Below are 20944 nucleotides of genomic sequence, written 5' to 3'. Positions count from 1 at the left end.
TTATAGCTAATGCTGTTTATTTGTATCTTCTCTCTTTCGTCTTGATCAATCTTTCTAGAAATGTCTATTTAATTAGTCCTTCCATAGAACCTAGGAATTTACCCTCAAGATATATTCCAACAATATCATAAGATTATCATTTTGGCATTATTCATGATGGCAAAGTATTACAAATAATCTAATGTAAGAAATTATCTAAATAAATCATGGTACTTCCACTTAGTAGAATACTATACAGCTGTAAAAACGTAATAATGAGGAAGATCTCTATAAATCGATATACAGTGATTTTCAAGATATATCAAGTGGAAGAGCTGGGGCAGTGGCTCATGCCTGTAATCCCAACACTTCGGGAGGCTGAGGTGAGCGGATCACTTGAGGTCAGGAGTTCAAGACTAGCCTGGCCAACATGGCGAAACCCCATCTCTACTAAAAATACAAAAATTAGCCAGGCGTCGAGGCACACACCTGTAATCCCAGCTATTCAGAAGGCTGAGGCAGGAGAATTGCTTCAACCTGGCATCAGAGGCTGCAGTGAGCAGAGATCATGCCACTGTGCTCCAGCCTGGGCGACAGACGGAGTGAGACTCTGTCTAAAACAAACAAGCAAACAAACAAACAAACCCACAAAAAACAGATATATCGAGCGAAAAAAACCATTGTGCAAAAGGGTGTACAGATACTTCTCAACTTATGATGTGGTTACACCTGATAAACCCATCATAAACTGAACATATCATAAGTTGAAAATGGGCATTTTGTTGACGTGATGGGATGTGGAACAAAGAATGCAATATTCAAAAAAACACTGGCAACACAGTACATTGTAGTATGGGTTGTTTACTCCTGTCATCACATGGCTGACTGGGAACTGCACTGCCCAGCATGGTTAAAGTATCAATCACATATCTCTAGCCTAGGAAAGGATCAAAATTCAAAATTGCAAGTATTGTTTTCAGTGAATGTATACTGCTGTCACATATCATAAAGTCAAATAATTGTAAGTTGAACCATCGTAAGTTAGACACATCTGTATATAGTATACTACATTTTATATAAGAAAAAAGGGGGAAAGCAGATATTTGTATCTGTTTATTCTCACACAAAAAAAATAAGAAGAAGAAGTTGTTTACCTACAGAGGATAGGTGAGGAGGAGGTAGCAGAGATAGGAAGGGGAGTGGAACTTTTATGAGTACATCTTTTTAAATAGCTTGGACTTTTAAACTATTCCTATCTCCTAAATATCAAAAAATAAATTAGTAAGAATGGAGAAACAACTAAAATGGAATGCCGACAGAAATCAGTTAAACCTGTAACTGTACATCAAGTAGATAACATAAACACGTAAGAAAAAAATTAATTCAAGAAACTTTTGAACGTGGTACTCTGTGTACTCTCAACAGGATACTTTCTAAGACAAAAAGAACTTCAAAGAAATATTGGGCTTTAGTTAGTAGTATTTTGAGAGTGATATTGATGTAGCAATTCTGAAAACTCTTATTTGTATGTATAAGATTTTGCAAGTGAGTAAATATACTGTTGGAATCTCATTAGGAGAAGGGAGATTCAAATATGAAATGGGAGAACAAATGAACACTGAGATGTTTGATGGGAATTACAGGTATCAGTATAAACTCATGAATTTTTAAAAGTTGTATCTCCTAGCTCTGTCCCCTAAGTATACCGAGAAGCAATGACACTCCAGTAACAATGAGTACACCCAAAATCAAGATCTTGGTTTCTAAGTATCATTTCCTTCTAAAAGGAAATAGGGCTCCTCAGAGAAATCAATTATTCTAGGATGGGGGTGAAGAAAGTACTGTACAGACAAATCTACTGTAATCTCAGCACTTTAGGAGGCTGAGGTGGGAAGATTGCTTTCAGTCAGGAGTTCAAGACAAGCCTGGGCAACATGATGAGACTCCATCTCTACAAAAAAATGTTTGAGAAGTTAGCTGGGCATCCTGGCACATGCCTGTTGTCCTAGGTACTTGGGAGGCTGAGGCAAGAGGATCACTTGAGCCCAGGAGTTTGAGACTCCAGTGAGCCAGGATCCTGCCACTGCACTCCAGCCTGGGTGACAGAGTGAGACAAAATAAAAGAAAAAAGAAAGAAAAAGGAAGCAATGAAGACAGAAAATGAAGGAAAGGAAAGAGGAAAGGAGAAAAGAAAAGAAAAAGAGAAAGAGAAAAGAAAAGATGAACCTAGAATATCCTGTTGTGTCAGAGAGTACTGAAGCTCTCAAAGACTGAGGGGGCATGTCAAATAGAGAAACTGCTTTAAGGTTGGGTCAAAAGTGGCCCAATTTGCATATCAAAATAAATAATGACAGGAGTAAATTTTTACCCCTGAATTTAAAAAAAACCAAAAAACACAAAGACCATATAACAGTATCTAAATACTGATAGTTTTAAGAAAACATTAAAGGAAGAGGCAGAAGGGAAACTCAAGAGGATGCCAACTAATTAACATGGAAGGAATAATATCTATGATATCTATAGGAAAATTTGAGACTACGCAAATATTCTGTTCTCAATTAGTTTTTCCCCAATAGTTTTAACATCTGTTGGTCATTCTTGTCTGCTTCCAGTTTTAGACTAATGTGAAAAATGCTACTACAAACATTCACATACAGATCTTTGTGTAAATAAACACATTCATTTATCTTGGATAAATACCTAAAAGTAGGGTTATTTGGTCATATTGTAAGTGCATCTTTAGCTTTATAAGAAACTGCAATACAGTTTACACACCACCTGCTCCAACCCAGGATCCATTCTCGGATCACACATTGCATTTATTATAGTTGTTACCTGCTTTTAGCTTCCCAGGTCTGTATCCAAGAGTAATGAGGGCATATATCCACTAAAAGACTTGTACAAGCATGTTCAAAACAGCACTATTTGTTGTAAACCCAAAACTAGAAAAAACCAAATGTTCACCAACAGTATGAATAAAGAAACTCTGAAAATTTATGACAATGGAATATTATACAGCAATGAGAAAAGAACAAATGAATGTTACAGACAATATGAGCAAATCTCACAATGTGGAGTAAAAGAAGCCACACACAAAAAAGCACATGTTGATGATTCCATTTATATAAAGTTCAATAACAAGCAAAACTAAAATATAAAAGTCAGAAAAGTGATTTCCTGTGGGGGTGGTGATTGGGAAAGACACATGTGAGGTTTCTGAGATGCTGATGATGCTCTGAATCTTTAAGTGAGCTGGCCGAAGTAGCTCAGTTGGGAGGGTGTCAAACTGTTCCTTACCTAAGTGATATTCACTGAATATGCCTGCTTTTTTTTTTTTTTGAGATGGGGTCTCGCTCTGTTGCCCAGGCTGAAGTGCAGTGGCACCATCTCGGCTCGCTGCAAACTCCACCTCCCAGGTTCACGCCATTCTCCTGCCTCAGCCTCCCAAGTAGCTGGGACTATAGGCACCCACCACCACGCCCAGCTAATTTTTTGTATTTTTAGTAGAGACGGAGTTTCACCATGTTAGCCAGGATGGTCTTGATCTCCTGACCTCGTGATCCGCCTGCCTCGGCCTCCCAAAGTGCTGGGATTACAGGCGTGAACCACTGCGCCCAGCCCTGGATATGCTTGCTTTTTGAAAATTTACCAAGCTGTACATTTATGATGAATGAACCTTTCTGTATGTTTTATTGCAATAAAAATAAAGAGTAAACATAATCCTGATTATAAAACTGAGCAAAAAGAATGCTGAAAATTCTTTCTGAATTAATTTTAAACTTTGATTTTTCAGAAGGCATGCTTCCACTCCTACTTCCCAAGTTCTTTGAGAAAACTTCCCTATGACTAGCAGGTGCTAATGACAACAGTGGGGACAGAAAACGTGCCGGGAAGAAGGCAATTTTCGACTCCACGCTGGATTTAAGTCATCAGGCTTTTTATGAAAAGAGCTTTGCCAATCGGCATCAAGAGATGCGGTAAGAAATACATATCATTTTATTTGGTAATCTCTCTCCAGGAATTGATTTATCCTAAATCAACAACTCAATTATCTGTGAGCAATAACATAAAGTTAGACATTTAAAATTATTTTTTAGAAAAAGAAATCCTTTGAAGATAACACTTACAATTGGCGTCCCAAAAGGAATGTAACCTGTGAACGAGAAGAAAAGAGGCAGGCCTTATAATCTACCCACAGCTCACCTGAGATACCCAGGAGCCTCCGGGTTAGGTCTTAGGCCATCAGTGGCCCTAATGAAGGGGTTCAGGTCAGTTAGGCGGGAGGCATCCCCAATCTCATAGACCCTTTCCCCATTCAGCCCTTGCCGGGGTTGTGTCCCCAGTCTCCTCTTCTCTGCTCCCCTGTGGCCAGGCAGCTTTCACTCTCTCCTGGAACCCAGAGGCCTGTTCCTGCAGGCAGGGCTGCCCATGGCCTGGGGCATCACTGCTTCACACTTGGTGATCCTCCTACGATTTCCTGCGAGGCACGACACACCCTGCCCACGCTCACTACATGAGGCTGAACATCCTCCAAGGACCCCAGAATGTCTTCCTTCTTCCCTCAGCTTGTCTTTCTAACACAGGCCCTTATTTTCCCGGCCGGCATCATGACCATTTCTGGAAAGAAAATTCCCTCCCCACCTAAGCCATGCACCTCTAAGTGCCAGAGCTTCTTAAATCTGTGGCATCCCCAGTGGCGCAGTAGGGAGCTGGGGTGAAGCGCAGCCAGGCCCTGGGTACAGCCTCCTCACTGCTCTCAGCCCTCGGGCGAGGCTCCCTCCACAGCCCCAACTGCTGTCAGTGGATAGCCTCTTGTCCCCAACCTCTAACCATGGCAGCCAGTGAGCAGTGGCTGGACAGCAGGATCGGGCTTATTGACTTGCATCTAAAGTGAAGCTTTGCTCCTGAGTGCGCATAATCACACACGCACATGAGCCATGGCTCTCCTACCCACTTCTCTCTGGGGAAGATAACCAAAGTTTGATCGGGGCCTCAGAGGAATGCATGACTCAAAAAGGTCAAGAATTACAAGAGAAGCGAGGCTCAGGGTGAGAGCCTGCTGTGCCGGGTGCAGGGACTGGGGAGCATCTACAACCACAACTGTAAGACGCTCAGAGCCCTTCCCAGCACTTTGGGAGGCCAAAGCAGGTGCATCACTTGAGGTCAGGAGTTCAAGACCACGCTGGCCCATGGTGAAAGCCCATCTCTATGAAAAAATACAAAAATTAGCCAGGCGTGGTAGTGTTTGTCTGCAGTCCCAGCTACTCGGGAGGCTGAGGCAGGAGAATTGCTTAAATCTGGGAGGTGGAGGTTGCAATGACAGAGATCACGCCACTGCACTCCAGCTTGGGCAACAGAGTGAGACTCTGTCTCAAATAAAAAGAAAAAAAAATGCTCAGAGCCTTGAAGTTTTTCATGGCAAAGCAAGGGGGCCACAGGGCACTCAATGCCCCAGTTTACACAATGACATCAGACGTCCACCTACTCCCTGGTTGTTTATTTTCTTGCTCCCAATGAGGTTAGGCTCTCTGGGGGTGGGGACCCTGACTGACCCATTTGACTTAGACCGCCTTTCTCCAGCCCTCTGAGGCCCTCCCAAGGCAACAGCAGCAGTGCCCTCCCATCCCACCCTCATAACTCAAGGTGGGTGCACCCCATTGCACTGAGAAATGGCAACGAGGAGGCGTCAGCACACCCGTGAGTGTGACTCTGCAGAGACTCTCAGAACTGTTGGGGGGGATCAGCATGTCAGCCTAGCTCGTGTACCTGCTAGTGCTTTCTAAGCCCTAAAGCCCACATAGACACAGCTACCCCTTCAGTGACCACTGGGACTTCCTGGGGCAGGGATCTTGTATTCCCCTCTGCCCCCTGGTCTCCACAGAACAGGAATCCCACCTTCTGTACGTGCACAGCAGTGCAGTAACAGTGCATCCATTCTGAAAGGAGGGCTAATTGCAGGATCAGAGAATAGAGAATTAAGCTGGAGACTGACTGCCTAAAAGGGGCAGGGCAGGGAGCAGGACTTGGAAGGAAACAGCAGGCCACACACTGGTAAGAGAGGGGGAATGACTTGTAGAAGCCAGGGCTTGCTTAGAGGAGGCATCACTGAGGCTGTCCTAGTGAGCGCTGAGTGATGTGGAGTGGGCGGTACAGGGGGCTACCAGATTTGCCTGTGGAAGGCCCAGCTCCACCCCAACTGCTCAGGCAGAAAAGCCAGGCAAGCTCCATAGAGGATTCTGAGGCCTGGCCCCCGTCTTGTACAGGTGAGCTGAGGTGAACGTATAGGTGCAAATATGGCCACGATTGTGACAGGCTCTGTCCCCTCCTTAGGCCAAAACATCTGGACGCTCCTGGAGCTGTGACTGGAGTAAGCACCCCAGGCTGGCCAGAACCAGAAGGGCCCCAGGAGCTTACCTGACATTCTAAAGGGCATGAAGATCTTTTCATTGGTGTCCGGGTGTAGAATAGCCTGGAAAAAGCAGGAACAGAGAATGGGGTGGGGACAAGGGTGCAGGGAGGGGGAACAGGGAAGGGGAAGGGAGGACGGAGACAAGCAGAGGCATTAGGAGAGGAAGAAGGCAAGAGGACAACTTCTTTGGGAAGATTCAGACACCAGTGGCTGTAAGTTGCCTTGTGGCTAGTTAGGCCTTTCCACCACTCGAGGCAAGAGAATACCAAACCATGGGCCATAAACAGATAGCACCCCTTCTCCTAACTTACCCTAAAAGCTGAATGCAGTGGACAGCAAAAGTCCATGGGGAATGGGATAGTGTCTACCTTGCAGGCCCTCTACCCCCATGCCTGGCACATGGTAGGCACATAATAAGGATTTTGTGGACAGAGCCCTGTCTCTTGCAGGAGCTCAGAGAACCCAGGCAAAGGCCAGCCTAGCCTGAGCTCCAGGCTTCAGAGACTCTGGCCCTCGGGTGCCAGGGCAGAAGGAAGGAGTGAGGGAGTCAAGGGCAAATGTGAGAGCACGGAAGAGCCATGGGAGGAGGAGCTTCCACTAGATCCCTGGGACAGGGCAGGGTGGAGTCCAGGACAGCACGGAGAAGGAAATAGAGAATCCAAAACTGGATTACCTGCTTGATTTTCTGTGCACTCCAGAGCTGGAAGAAAGAGAGAGAAAGGAAAAGAAAATAAAGAACAAAAATCAAAAGCACATATTGGTTTAAGGTTTCCAACCCATGTTTTCTAACCCAGGGATCCAGCTCTGAAAGCATAAGAAGCTCGGGCTGTCCTTGCCAGCCCAGGCTGGGCAGTCGTCCTATCCTGGGGGTGTGGCATCAGAGAGTAAGGGCCAGAGAGGTCCCAGAATGGCAGAGCTAGGGGACCTAACACGGATCAATGAAGCCAGGGGTTCTCGACTCTGTCTGCACTTTAGAATTCCTTGAATAATTTTTTCAGCATTTTCCTAAAGCTCCCTAGTTGACTCTAAGTCATAAGCAGGTAGAAACCTCTGATTTAAATGAAGATAGTTCAACTGTCTCCCAGAATCACTAGTGGCAGCATAATATAATTTTTTCAGAGATAGCCTAGATTCCCTGCTGTGCCACTTCTACCTTTGAGCCTCAGTTTCCTCATCTGTGGAATGGGCCTAATAGCCATGCTTCTAACACAGCGTCATTTAAGAGGTGAATGGGAAGCTCTTGGAGCAGTGTCAGCACAATAGCATGTGCTTATAAGTGCTTACTGTTGCTGACATTATTATGCCTGTTGTTATTATAAGAAGGCTGTAGGAAGAAAAAAGTTCCTTTCAAATGCTGATGAGGCTGTCTCTTTCCAGCAAAGAGACAGGTTGGAGAAACAGAATAATTTGTCAATCCCCTCAAATGACCTAAATACTGTATTGCATCGAATCTAAGACACCACTGATCCTAAGATATACTATTATGTGCCACATACGAAAGAAAACTGTAACCATAATACCAAGACCCCCATCAATTAAAAGACTCATTTCATTTACAGATGTTATAATGTGATAAAGTAGGCCTTTTTTTGTGGGGGGGGGATGGATGGAGTCTCGCTCTGTTGCCCAGGCTGGAGTGCAGTGGTGTGATCTCAGCTCACTGCAACCTCCGCCTCCCAGGTTCAAGCGATTCTCCTGCCTCAGCCTCCTGAGTAGCTGGGATTACAGGTGCTCACCACCACGCCCAGCTAATTTTTGCATTTTTAGTAGAGACGGGATTTCACCATGTTGGTCAGGCAGGTCTCAAATTCCTGACCTCGTAATCTGCCTGCCTCAGCCTCCCAAGGTGCTGAGATTACAGGTGTGAGCCACCACGCCCGGCCCAGGCCTTTTCAAATCAAGGAAACATGGTAAGTAAACATTTACACTGTCCAGGGGCCAGGCACAGTAGCTCACGCCTGTAGCCCCAACAGTTTAGGACGTCAAAGCAGGAAGATCGCTGACCCCAGAATCAGTCCACCCTGGGCAACAAAGGGAGACCCCATCTCTACAAAAACTCTTAAAAATTAGCAGGGCGTGGTGGCATGTGCCTGCAGACCCAGCTATTCAGGAGGCTGAGGTGGGAGGAACACTTATGCCCAGGAGGTAGAGGCTGCAGTGAACCATGATTGTGCCATAGCACTCCAGCCTGGATGACAGCATGAGAACCTGTCTCCAAAAAAAGAAAAAAGAAAAAAACCAAAGGCCAGTATATTTTTTTAATAGAGAAAGGCGGCTATGGGGCTAGAAGGAAGATACAGCCAGCAGCTGATGTTAAAGTTTTATAATAGAATGGTTGTTATGCCTCATGTATATGGCAATGTTGGTCATCTGGAACATAAATTAAGCTGCAGAAGTTAAGAAGGCTACTGGGTAGTAAAAATAGAAGTTATAAAATTGATACATTAAAGTTTATGCATTTTTCTCACAGCTGAGTCCCTCAAACCTTACTTCACAGCCTAATTAACTCTTATTTTAGACACATTTCCAACACACTTGATTGTCTGCTATTCCAGACCCAGGCAGATTAGAAGCAGTCGATGTTTAAAAAATAATAATTGGGGAACAGAGGGGACTGACGAGAGAAAAATCAAAAAGTGGAATCACTGCTAGCACAAAGGTTAAGTGAGTGCCTAACAGCTAAGAGGTTATATATATATATATTCACAAAAAGAAAAAAAAAAGATAAAAGGCCAACCCTCCCCTCTTTGCTCAGTAAGCAGCTTCCTGAAGTGCACCGTCAAGTCTGGGCTCTGCCCCTGGTGTGACCCCAGGCTCTGTACACAGACTCCTGACACCCCACACCCTCCACCCCAGTCATAACCTTCTGCATCCTCTCCCCTCTGGATTCACAGTAAGGCCACTCAGAGGTAGGAACTGGCTTTTCAGCACTGTCTCCTAGCACATTCCAACCCCATAGGGCCTGGAACACGGTAGGTGCTCAATACGTGCTTAATGGAGGAATACTGTCTTCTAAAACAGAAGTATATCTAGACTTAAGTTGACTTCTGGCAAGGCACAGTGATGCCAAGGCACAGTTTCATCTCCTTTTCTTCCAAAATCCTCGAGAAAAGAACAGCAAAGGAATAAACCAGCTGAAAACCCCCTCAGGGAGGAAGGGGACATACAGCAGGCAGAAGATGTCACACATCTTTGAAAGGTGGTAAGCTGATGAAGAGACGAGAGGTTGGCAATGTTGCAGAGGGTGGAGGTGCACCCCACATGCTCAGCGGGAGTGAGTGGGCTCAGCCCAACTAGAGCTCCAGACACCGCGAAGGTGCAGGCAGCATGGCCAGAGAGCAGGGAGAGAGTTTGAAAATGTCCCAGCGCACGGAGCAGGGAGGCCCAAAGTCCCCGCCCAGGTAATGGAGGTTTATTCTCCAGCGAAGCTGAATCAGAACAGCCCAGACATGGTCACAGGCACAGGGGGACCAGGCAAGGGTCTGAGTGCTGAGTCTCTAAAGGAGCCCGTCTGTGTCTAGCTCCCAGGACACCACAGCTAGGAGGATGGAGACACCTTCTCCAGGGAAACAGAAAGGATCCCAGAGAAATGACCCACAAGAGGGCTGGATTCGTGGACAGGTCATCAGCGCAATGCTGAGAAGAAGGTCCCGTTCCAGTGGTCTATGCTGCTGTCTTTTTTTTTTTTTTCTTTTTGCCCAGGCTGGAGTGCAGTGGTGTGATATCGGCCCACTGCAAACTCCGCCTCCCAGGTTCAAGTGATTCTTGTGCCTCAGCCTCCCCAGTAGCTGGGATTACAGGCATGCGCCACCACACCCGGCTATTTTTTATTTTTTTAGTAGAGCCAGGGTTTCGCCATGTTGGCCAGGCTGGCCTTGAACTCCTGGCCTCAAGTGATCCGCTTGCCTCGGCCTCCCAAAATGCTGGGATTACAGGCATGAGCCACCTCGCCCAACATGGTTGCTGTCTTGACTTTAATACAGGCATTGCCACCTAAGGACATTTTGGTCAATGGCAGACCACATATACAATAGTGGTCCCATAAGACTACAAGAGAGCTGAAAAATTCCTATGACCTAGTGACCCTGTGGCTATCTTAAAGTAATAGTACAATGCATTACTCACATTTGTGGTAATGCTGGCGTAAACCAACCTACTGCATTGCCAGTCATATAAAAGCCTAGCACAACACCGGACAATAATAAACAATGTTACTGGTTTATATGTTTACTATGCCATACTTCTTATTATTTTACTTATTTATTATTATTTTTGAGACAGAGATTCACTCTTGTTGCCCAGGCTGGAGTGCAATGGCACAGTCTTGGCTCACTGCAACCTCCACCTCCCAGGTTCAAGCGATTCTCCTGCCTCAGCCTCCCGAGTAGCTGGGATTACAGGCGCCCACCCCCATGCCCAGGTAATTTTTGTATTTTTAGTAGAGATGGGGTTTCAACATGTTGGCCAGGCTGGTCTCAAACTCCTGATCTCAGGTGATCCACCTGCCTCAGCCTCCCAAAATGCTGGGATTACAGGCATGAGCCACCGTGCCCAGCCACTTATTATTTTAGAGCATATACCTTCTATTTATATTAAAAAAAAAAAAAAAAGTTAACTGTAAAACAGCCTCAGGCAGGCCCTTCAGGGGGTATTCCAGAAAGAGGCGTACTTATCACAGGAGATGACAGCTCCTGCGTGTTACTGTCCCTGAAGACTTTCCAGTGGGACCAGATTTAAAAGACAGTGATACTGATGATCCTGACTCCATGTAGGCCTAGGATAATATGGGTGTTTGTGTCTTACTTTTTAATGAAAACGTTTAGAAAGGTTTTTAAAAAAGTAAAAATGTTTAAAAATAGGAAAGAGCTTATAGACAGGAATTTTTTTGTAGAGTTGTACAGTGTGTTTGTGTTTTAAGCTAAGTGTTATTACAAAATAGTCAAAAAGTTTTAAAAATGTACAAGTTTATGAAGTAACGCTACTGTAAGCTAAGGTTAATTTATTTTGAAGAGAGAGCATTTTTACAATAAATTCAGTGCAGCCTAAGGATATGTCTTTATAAAGCCTACTGTAGTGCAGAGTCATATCCCAGGCCTTCACGTTCACTGACCACTCACTCACTCAGAGCAACTTCCAGTCCTGCAAGCTCCATTCATGGTAAGTGTTCTATGAAGGTGTATTATTTTTCTTCTTTTTTTTCTTTTTTTAGACAGGTCTTGCTCTGTCGCCCAGGCTGGAGTGCAGTGACATCATCACGGCTCACTGTAGCCCCCACCTCTCCAGCTCAAGCAATCCTCCCACCTCAGCCTCCTGAGTAGCTGGGACTACAGTCATGTGCCACCACACTTGGCTAACTTTGTGTGTTTTTGTAGAAACATGGTCTCCCTATGTTGCCCAGGCTGGTCTCTGACTCCCGGGCTCAAGCAATCCTCCCACTTCAGCCTCCCGAAGTGTTAGGATTACAAGCATGAGCCACCGTGCCTGGCCCCATCTTTTTAATCTTTTATGCCGTATTTTTACTGTACCTTGTCTATGTTTAGATACACAAATACCATGTGTTCCAACTGCCTACAGTATTCAGTAGAGTACCATGCTGTACAGGTTTGTAGCCTAGGAGTAACAGGCTGTACCATACAGCCTAGGTGTGGAGTAGGCTCTACCATCTAGGTTTGTTTAAGTACACTCTATGATGTTCCCATAATGACAAAATCACCAAATGATGCATTTCTCAGAACATATCCCTGATGTTAAGTGAGGCATGACTTTATCTTTGAATTTGAGTTTCATAAGTTAAGTGCAGCGGGAGAATGGAGCACATGCTGGCAGCCTGGACCCTCAGCTCACACGTGGTCCTGTCTCCCACTGCCTCAGCCACCTCCCTGAAATGAGTTCTTGGCCACCCAGCGACTGCTGCAACCCTCCACTCCTGTCAGAGGCCTGGGCGCAGGGAGGGCCATGCAGGCCCCATGCATCAAGTTGTGAGGCAGGACTCCAGGTGCCTGTGAGGGTCTGCACTTGTCCCACGAGTGTGCCCTGTGGCTAAGGAAGAGAAACACTAAAGAGCAAATAAAAAAAACACCTTGCCGGGACGATAGAAGAATGGGGGAAGAGAGAGAACTCAGAAAGGAAGGAAAAGCTTCTTTTGTTTTGTGAACAAGGGTCTTGCATTTCTATTTCGTATTGAGTCTCACCAATGATATGGTCAGCTCTGCCTAGAAATGCTGGTATTTGGAGGACCCCAATGAAACAGATCATTGCTCAGTGAGCCTACACATGCATACACAGAAAATAAATTCTGAGGAAAGGAGACAATGTAGGAACTAAAGAACATTTTAAAAACACTCTAGCATCTTCAGAGCAGACAGACATGAAAGAGGAACGGGATATAATGAAAAAGAGAGAGGGGACAAATCCTGGCTCTGTTGCTTACTCCATGTGTGTCCCTGGGCAAATCACTTTGCCTCTGTGCCCGGTTCTCCATCAGTAACATGAGTTGTTATAAGGGAGGGTGCCCTGGCAGTCTGCATTTACAGGTACACAGCTAAGCCTATGATTCCCAGCCTCCCCCACAGTCAAGTGGCCTCCTGGGACCGGGTGCTGGCTAATGGATTGTGGGTGGAAATGACATTCGCCAGTTCCAGTCCCCGAAGCCTCCCAAGGAGGATCCGGTGGAGGACAGTGAGGCCCTAGAAGACACGAGTGAAAGGAGGCATCTTGGCATCATCTTTGGCCTCTGCCAGGTCCCCGAGTTGCAATGGAGTCAGATATGAGTGAGAAACAGACCTGACTGTGTTCAGCCTCTGAAACCCGGGCGTTATTTGTACTAACATTTGGCTCGATCTGACTAACACCAAGCGTTAAATGACATATGTATATATAAAATATTTGACTCATAGAACGTGCTCAATAGTTTTGCCTAAAATAGAGGGAAGCAATTCAAATGAGCAGTTTTTTAAAGGAGTTAATCATCTTTCAAAGTAACTTCATCTCTATTGTTTTATCCCCCAAATGCCTGGGAGGTAGACAGATGCTCTTTAGACTAGGTAAGGCATCTCAGAGAAACTAAGTGACTAAGCCAGGGCCCCAGGAGTCGGTGCCAAAATGGAGACGGGCACCCAGGCCTCCTCACCTGGATCTCCCCGGCACTGGAGCACATCAACATCTAAGGTTGGCCAGAATGACTTATTCACTTATTTAATCCCCTCAACAGTCCTAGGAGGTTGGGATTCATATATCTCCCATTTTTACAGATGTGGAAACTAAGGCTCAGAGAGATTAAGTGACTTGCCCGAAGTCCCATAGCAGGCTGGGCGTGGTGGCTCAGACCTGTAATCTCAGCACTTTGGGAGGCTGAGGCGGGTAGATTGCTTGAGCTCAGGAGTTTGAGAACAGCCTGGGCAACACAGTGAAATCCCAACTCTAGAAAAAATACAAAAATTATCCAGGCACAGTGGCGTACACCTGTAGTCCCAGCTACTTGGGAGGCTGAGGCAATCGCCTGAGCCCAGGAAGCGGAGGCTGCAGTGAGCTAAGATCACGCCATTGCCCTCCATCCTAGGTGACAGGAGTGAAACCCTGTTTCAAAATAAAACAAAACAAACAAAAAAACCTAAAATCAAACAAACAAAAAAAGTCTCGCAACACTGGGATTTGAACCCAAGCAGTCTGCCTCGAGAGTCCCCGCCCTTAACTACCACTTGCTTCCATCTCTAAAGGCTAGCTCGTCACTGCACTGTTCTGCCCCTCGGGCTTGTCATATATTTTGGAGATCTTTCCACATCAGTGCACAGAAAGCAGTCTTATTCTTCCAACCAAAACCCTTGAATGAATCAAAAAGTATATATATTTATTATATATAATACACACACACATATATTTGTCATTGTTGTAGAGATGAGATCTCACTATGTTGACCAGGCTGGTCACGAACTCCTGGTCTCAAGCAATCCTCCTACCTGGGCCTCCCAAAGTGCTGGGATTACAGGCATGAGCCAGTGTGCCCAGTCCAAATATTTTATAAAATGTTTCCTATTGATGGACAGTTCTCTGGCATTAAGTACATTCACATCGTGGGCAGCCGCCATCACCACCATCCATCTCCAAAACACTGACGGCTTCCCCACCTGAAATTCTCTACCCATTAAAGGTGACCTCCCCATTCCTCCCTTCTCCAGCTCCTGGAAATCACTGTCTGCTTTCTGTCTCCACGACATTCACTACACTAGGTATCTCATATAAGTGGAATCACATAGTATTTATTCTTTTGTGACTGTCTTATCTTTCTGCTATTACAAATCATGCTCCAGTGAATTTCACTGGAGTTATTATATTGTGAGAATTTAAAGAAAAAGGATAAATTATACAGAGATTTCTGGCATAATACAGAAGGAACCAATGACTAGGGAGGGAAAGTGGGCAGCTAGGGGAGAGAAAAAGGGAAAGTGTTTTAAAAAATCCCTACTCTTTTCATACCTTTATAATTCTGTATCTTGTTCATATATTACCTACTTTAAAATATTTGTTTAAAAATTAAAGGTAACCACTAGAAAAATATAACAGAAGATGCACAAATTCCAAGCCCTTTATTGACCCTTATCCAACAAAAATCATGTCCTGTTGTGTTGTCCATAGTCATAGAACAGAAGCTGGCAGGTGGCTGGCCTGTTACACAATTCCCAGCCTCCTCTGCAATGAGGCTCGTCCATGTGGTTGAGACCCCCAGTGGCATCTGAGGGGAAGTGATGTGCCTTTTCCAGGCCAATGCCTCCCCCTCCATGCTTTCTGTCCCCTTCCTGTGAGCCAGTGCAAGGATGTGGCTGCAGCCCAGCCTCAGCCATGAAGATACCACAACGCCCAAAGACACGGTAGAGAAACCTGATGGAAGGACCTGGGTCCCTGAATAATCCTGCGGGGCAGAGCTACTTGCCCACCTGGAACTTGAGCTGTTACACAGGACAGAAATAAACTGTCTCATTTAAGCTAGTGCATTTGGGGATCTTTTTGTTACAGCAGCTAGTATCACTTTAACTAATATAACCCATTTGGGGTTACTGGAAACTGCTTCCAGTGATATCAGAAAAAGATTTCCAGGGAAGAAAGGAAGGAATGGAACCTAAAGTGGTGCTTGAGGCTCTTCTTGAGGCATCTGACAACACACCAGCCTCAGAGGTTTTGGGGTGAGGTGGGAGGAACATCTCCATTTTCAACAAAAATTCCTAGTCATGATCTGATCTTGTTTGGGCTGATCCCATCGCCAGGCCGCGGTGACAACAGTCAGGATCATGGACTTTGGCCCTCTCTCAGTCACTAACTTACATAGTCTGCCTCTGCAAATTACCTCACAGCTTAGACTTGTATTATTTTTAAAATTAGGCAGAAGCAGGGACAGGAGGTAGAAGCAAGTCTCTCCAGGGTCCCTTCCTGTCCTACGATGTATGAGGCCAGGCCCAGCTTAGGCAGAGAACAGGACAAGGACTCAGGTCTGACTCCTTGGGTCTACGCTTTTCCCTAGGACCTGCTGGATCAAACGCTGACTTTAAGGGGTTAAATGTTGGATGCAAAAATGGCAGCAGGGAATGTACCACCCACAAGCCAAGAGCTGGTTGCTAGTTTGAAGTTTCACAAGCCAGTCCTGTGAACAGATGATAGAAAAGGATCATCCTAGGATGTCAAGAGTTCGACAGGAGGTCAAATAAGATGCAGTGGACAGGCCATCCACAATGGGAATCTAGGACAGGGAGCCCGCAGCATCTTCTCACTAGACCACTGAAGCATCTCCACTTTAAACTACAATTCCTGCTTAAGACCTCATCTGGTGTGGGCTCAGTCCATCTCCTCTGTGCCTCTGCTGAGCATAAAAATATGCAGTTTTGATCCCTTGGGACCTACTGGCTCCAACAACAAATCAGTGTGGATATGAGACTTTGAACCTTGCTTGATTTCTCAACTTGGTGAATGAAGACATGGAGCAGGTGTGGAGAAGCAATCTGGGTGAGAGGTGGCTGGACAATCCCAGAAGTTGGTTAATTTCAAAAACAGCCAGCCTCTCAGCTGAACTGCCATCTGAACCTATCTGAAGTAGGGTGTAGAGTCCAAGGGAGGGGCAGAGCACACTCACCAACCGGCCTTGGCCTTCTCAGGCAGAGCGGGGCACACCCCCAACACCCAGAGGGAGGAGGAACAGCCCAGCACCACCCCCAGTCTGGCTCGCTCCCCTTCCCCTCTGCCTCCTTCCAAGCTGCTTCTCCAAACCTCCCAAGGCAGCAAAGACAGAGCCTATTTAAAACAACCTCCAGAAGGTAATTAAACAGAGCCTGAAGGGGATCCTTCTGTAAGGCAAAGAATGCCTCCATAAAACAAACAAAAAAAACTTCCTAATTTATCAGTTGGGCCAATCGCATTATACCTCACCATTAATTTTGTTGCCATGGTTACTTTCAGGTAGTATGTACCTATTGCAAGTCTATGTCGGGTGAGGGTACCCCCAATTCTTCAGACTCACGAAAGAAGAGAGACTCTTCGCCTAGTTCTGCAGCATAGCACACAGCAGCAGTCACAACTTCCCTATACACACAGTTTGTTTCTATCCAGACCCAGGTTTAAATTCTAGATCTCCCGCTTGCTGGCTATGTGTTTTAGGGCAATATACTTAATCTTTCTGAGCCTCCTCTTCCTCATTTGTAATGTGAGGATGTGAATACTTTCAAGGTTATTGTGAAAATTAATAATTAATTTACTTAACAAATACTTATCGAGCATCTGCTATGTGCTGAACACTGCTCTAGGTGCTAAGGACACATCAGTGACAAAAACGGGCCAAAATCTCTGCTTCTGTTGAGTTTAGAGGGTTGCACAGACAGACGAACAATATGCAACACAAACAATAAATAAGCAAATTATCTGATATATTAGAAGGATAAGTGCTTCAGGAAACTAGGGAAAATAGAACAGGACAAGAGGATAGCAAGTGTGAGCAGGTGGCAGAGATGGAGATTACAGACTTAAGGAAGGTGGTCAGGGTGGGTCTCATTGAGGTGATATTGGAAGAAACACTGGAAGGAGAGAATGAGTCACGCAGTCATCTAGTAGGAGACAGAACAGCTACTGCAAAGGCCCTGAGGCAGAAGTGGGCCTGTCTGGTATGTTTGAGAGACAGCAAGGAGACCGGTGTGACTGGAGTGGACCAAATAGGGGAGAGCAGTAGGAGACAAGCTCAGAGAGGGCTGGGGGCTTTGCAGGCCAGGTTAAGGACTATGGCTTTTACTCTAAGTGCAAAAGGGAACCACTATAGTTTCTACTAGAACAGTGGTTCCCAACTGGGGGGGGGGGGGGGTTGGATTCTGCACCCAGAGGACATTTGGTAACATCAGAAAACATTTTTGGTTGTCATGACTGGGGAGGGGAAGCTAATGGCATCTACTGGGTTAAAGCCAGGCAGGTTGCTAAACACCCTCAGTACACTGGACAGCCCTCGCAAAAAATAATAATCTGGCTCCAAATGCCAATTGTGCCAAGTCTGAGAAACCCTGGAGCAGAGGAACAAACAAGGTCCTGTATAATTTCACAGATGGCTCCATCTGCTGTATCGGCAATGGACAGAGAGGCCCAGGTAGTATGGGGAGATCATCCAGGAAGCCACTGCAGGGACCCAGCCCACAGATGCATCTACAGCACTCAGTACAACACCTAGCACATCATAGAAATGACTCAGCTCCTACTGATCACTTGCCTGTTCTGTGCTCCCAGTTAGGGCCATGCTGGGGCTGGCCCAGAAGGGCAGGGTGCTGACCAGGATCCCCAGAGCTTGATGCTAAGAGTCAGGGTAAGACTAGTAGGTCAGCCAAGCCTTCCCTTCGGCATCTGACAAACCTGCTGATGCCCACAGAAGACTTGGGGCACAAGTATTTTTAATCCTGCCTCTGGTATTTGCTCTGCTATTTTCAGCAAAGCCCAAACACAGCTGACCCCATTTCCTTTCTGCCAGAGAAGACTTGCAAGATCTCTTGCATCCCAGCAGCTCTTTCTCCTAGGCAGGTCGCAGACAGAAATCCATCCTGCATGGGGGCTCCGAGTAACCCATACATTCATTACCCTGGGTGCAGGGTAGGCACTTAGGAAAGGCTGGCTGTTTCCCAGCTTCTGGGGAATGTGGAATGAGGGACAAGCCCCGCCATTCAGGAGCTACAGTGGTTCCCAGTAACCTGCTTACCACACTCCCCATCACTCCAGTCGCTTCCGAGCTGGTTTCTGTAATAGCACTTACTCCTCCCCAGCGCACTCTGGCACTGCCACTGACTGATCCTACCACAATACCACTGTTGTGCTACTCCCTTGCTCAACAGCTTTCAGTAGCTTCCACTTACCCCACACAACACATCCAGCATCTCTGCCTGGTTTTCAAAGACTTTCACAATCTGGCCTGTAACCTCCAGCTTCCTTCTCAGCTTTCTCTTTCTTATCTCTTTTCTCTCTGTCTCTCTCACTTACAGAAGATGCCTCTCCCATTAGACCTAAGAGGCCCAGTGTCAGATCCCTGCCCCACCACATACTAGCTGTGTGACCTTAGGCAAATAATGCAACCTCTCTGAGTCTCACTATAAAACTGGGTTGATATAGGTACCTACTGACAAGTTTATGTGAAGATTAGCTGAGATAATAAGTGGAAAGCGCTAGTACTTATGGTGCAATACCCCGCACTTCGTAAGCACACAGCAAGCGGTGGCTCGCCATGGGGAGGGGTCTTCCATATTTAGCCCCACCCACCTCCATCTACACCAAACTCTTCTGGCAAAGCCCCAGCACATACAAATGTACAGATCAGAGTCAACATTCAGAAACTTAATTGGCTGTGTCTATGCTTACATTTTTGCACACTGTGGCTTTGTTTTTTTAACTGATAGCTACAGTCCTTATTAGGGTTCCTAGCTCTTCAGATTTTCACCTGCTAAACCCAAAAGGTAAATTATACTCATTTTTATTCTGTCCTCAGAACCAGTGATTCATTAGTATAGCAATCTTTTTTTTTTTTTTTTGACACCAAGTTTTGCTCTGTCACCCAGGCTGGAGTGCAGTGGGTGATCTCGGATCACTGCAACCTCTGCCTCCAGGGTTCAAGTAATTCTCCTGTCTCAGCCTCCTGAGTAGCTGGGACTACAGGTGCATGCCACTACGCCCGGCTAATTTTTGTATTTTTGGTAGAGACGGGGTTTCACCATATTGGTCAGGCTGGTCTCGAACTCCTGATTTTAGGTGATCCACCTGTCTTGGCCTCCCAAAGTGCTAGAATTACAGATGTGAAACACCATGCTTGGCTGGTATAGAAACCTTTAAACAAGGTAATGGTCCCTGGAGGAGAGAGTAGCCACCCACAACAGAAGACCAAACCAAGGCCATCAGAAGTGAACAAACTATCAATACATTTGCGCATACCCACTGGTGAGGTGTTGTACCTGGAAGTCAGGTTAGATGACAAACTGGGTAAAAAAAGAGAGTGTAAGTTAATCAGCACTGCCCACAACACCAAGACAGGCCTGCAGGCCTTGGGACCCAGTTGCAGGCTTCTGGCCCGCACACCTGCAAAGGCATCAGAGCAAGCGCAGAGCCCAGATGCAAGTGAGGACACTGTCCAGACTGAGACCAAGAACCACCCGGGCCACTTCAGATGAGCAGGGTCAGCCTGGAGCAGGAACAGCCACTGTTAATTATGGATTGTCAAGCCCCCCAAGCCCTGAGCTGCCATGTCACCACTTATTCCCTCTGCTCCTGTGTCTGCGGAGGTCAGAGGAGGATGTATATTGGCTGACTGAAGCCGAGGGAGGGAAGCATTTGTGAGAGCTGGTGCAGGGGGAGCCAGGAGGTTGGGGGAAGGGAAGGAGGAGGATCTGCCTCTAGGGGGCCATAGTGGCAGGCTCACACCTAGAGCACTGTGCTACCCAGCCACCAGATGGACACTGCAGGCATCACCAACATGAGCCAGAATCGGGAAGCACAGTTAGTGCCAAGCTGCCCCTCCACCCAGTTCCCCTCCTCCCCAGCTCCCTGGAGGCACATGGGGGCTTTCAGGACAGAAAACAAAAGAGGCCCGGGAAACAGGACAGGCAGCTTTAAGCTACTGAAGGGAGCAAAGAGGAGGTAATGTGGCTTCATTCCCCACACTCTGGGAGCTGGAAGGGGTCCCAAGAGGCCAACCTCAGTAAGAAAGGGGCAGAGCGGAGCTTGGGCCAGGAGCAAACACATGGTCCAGAGGCCACAGAGGCAGGATCCAACTCTCACAGGTCTGAGAAGAACACGAAAGGGGCTGGGGACTGCTTCGGCCTGAGTAGGGTGGGGTACCAGGTCACACCATCCAGGCTCTTAGGTGCTCACTGCCAGAGAGAAGTCCCACTGCTCAGGAAAGAGGAGATCGCAGCCTGCCCTCCCAGCTGACGGCTGCCCATGACTCAGCACACAGTGCACACACCTTCAGATGGGCCCCGTGTGGGCAGGTACTGCAAGTCTGTCACTCTCCCAGGGCCCTGCACAGGAGCATCTGGCCAAGGTGCTGCTTCTGCTCACGCA

At 46.4% G+C, this 20944-nt stretch overlaps 1 protein-coding gene across 2 annotated transcripts in view; it reads right to left on the bottom strand.

Annotated features, from left to right (window-relative positions):
* The window catches only part of SFXN5 (sideroflexin 5), a 616301-nt gene that overhangs the window by 73573 nt on the left and 521784 nt on the right, over window positions 1–20944 (bottom strand). Inside the window, exons 5-7 of one of the 2 annotated variants that reach the window (XM_050754501.1) lie at window positions 7062–7088; window positions 6394–6448; window positions 4107–4132 (exon numbers count right to left, since the gene is read on the bottom strand). In XM_050754501.1, coding sequence (XP_050610458.1) covers window positions 4107–4132; window positions 6394–6448; window positions 7062–7088 — 108 coding nt within the window. Of the gene's footprint in view, window positions 1–4106; window positions 4133–6393; window positions 6449–7061; window positions 7089–20944 lie in introns of those variants that run through there. The other variant, XM_050754502.1, reaches the window with a different exon arrangement.

This window comes from Macaca thibetana, chromosome 13 (assembly GCF_024542745.1).
Source record: "Macaca thibetana thibetana isolate TM-01 chromosome 13, ASM2454274v1, whole genome shotgun sequence".
NCBI classification, from domain to species: Eukaryota; Metazoa; Chordata; class Mammalia; order Primates; family Cercopithecidae; genus Macaca; species Macaca thibetana.
This window is presented reverse-complemented; position numbering and strand designations above follow the sequence as displayed.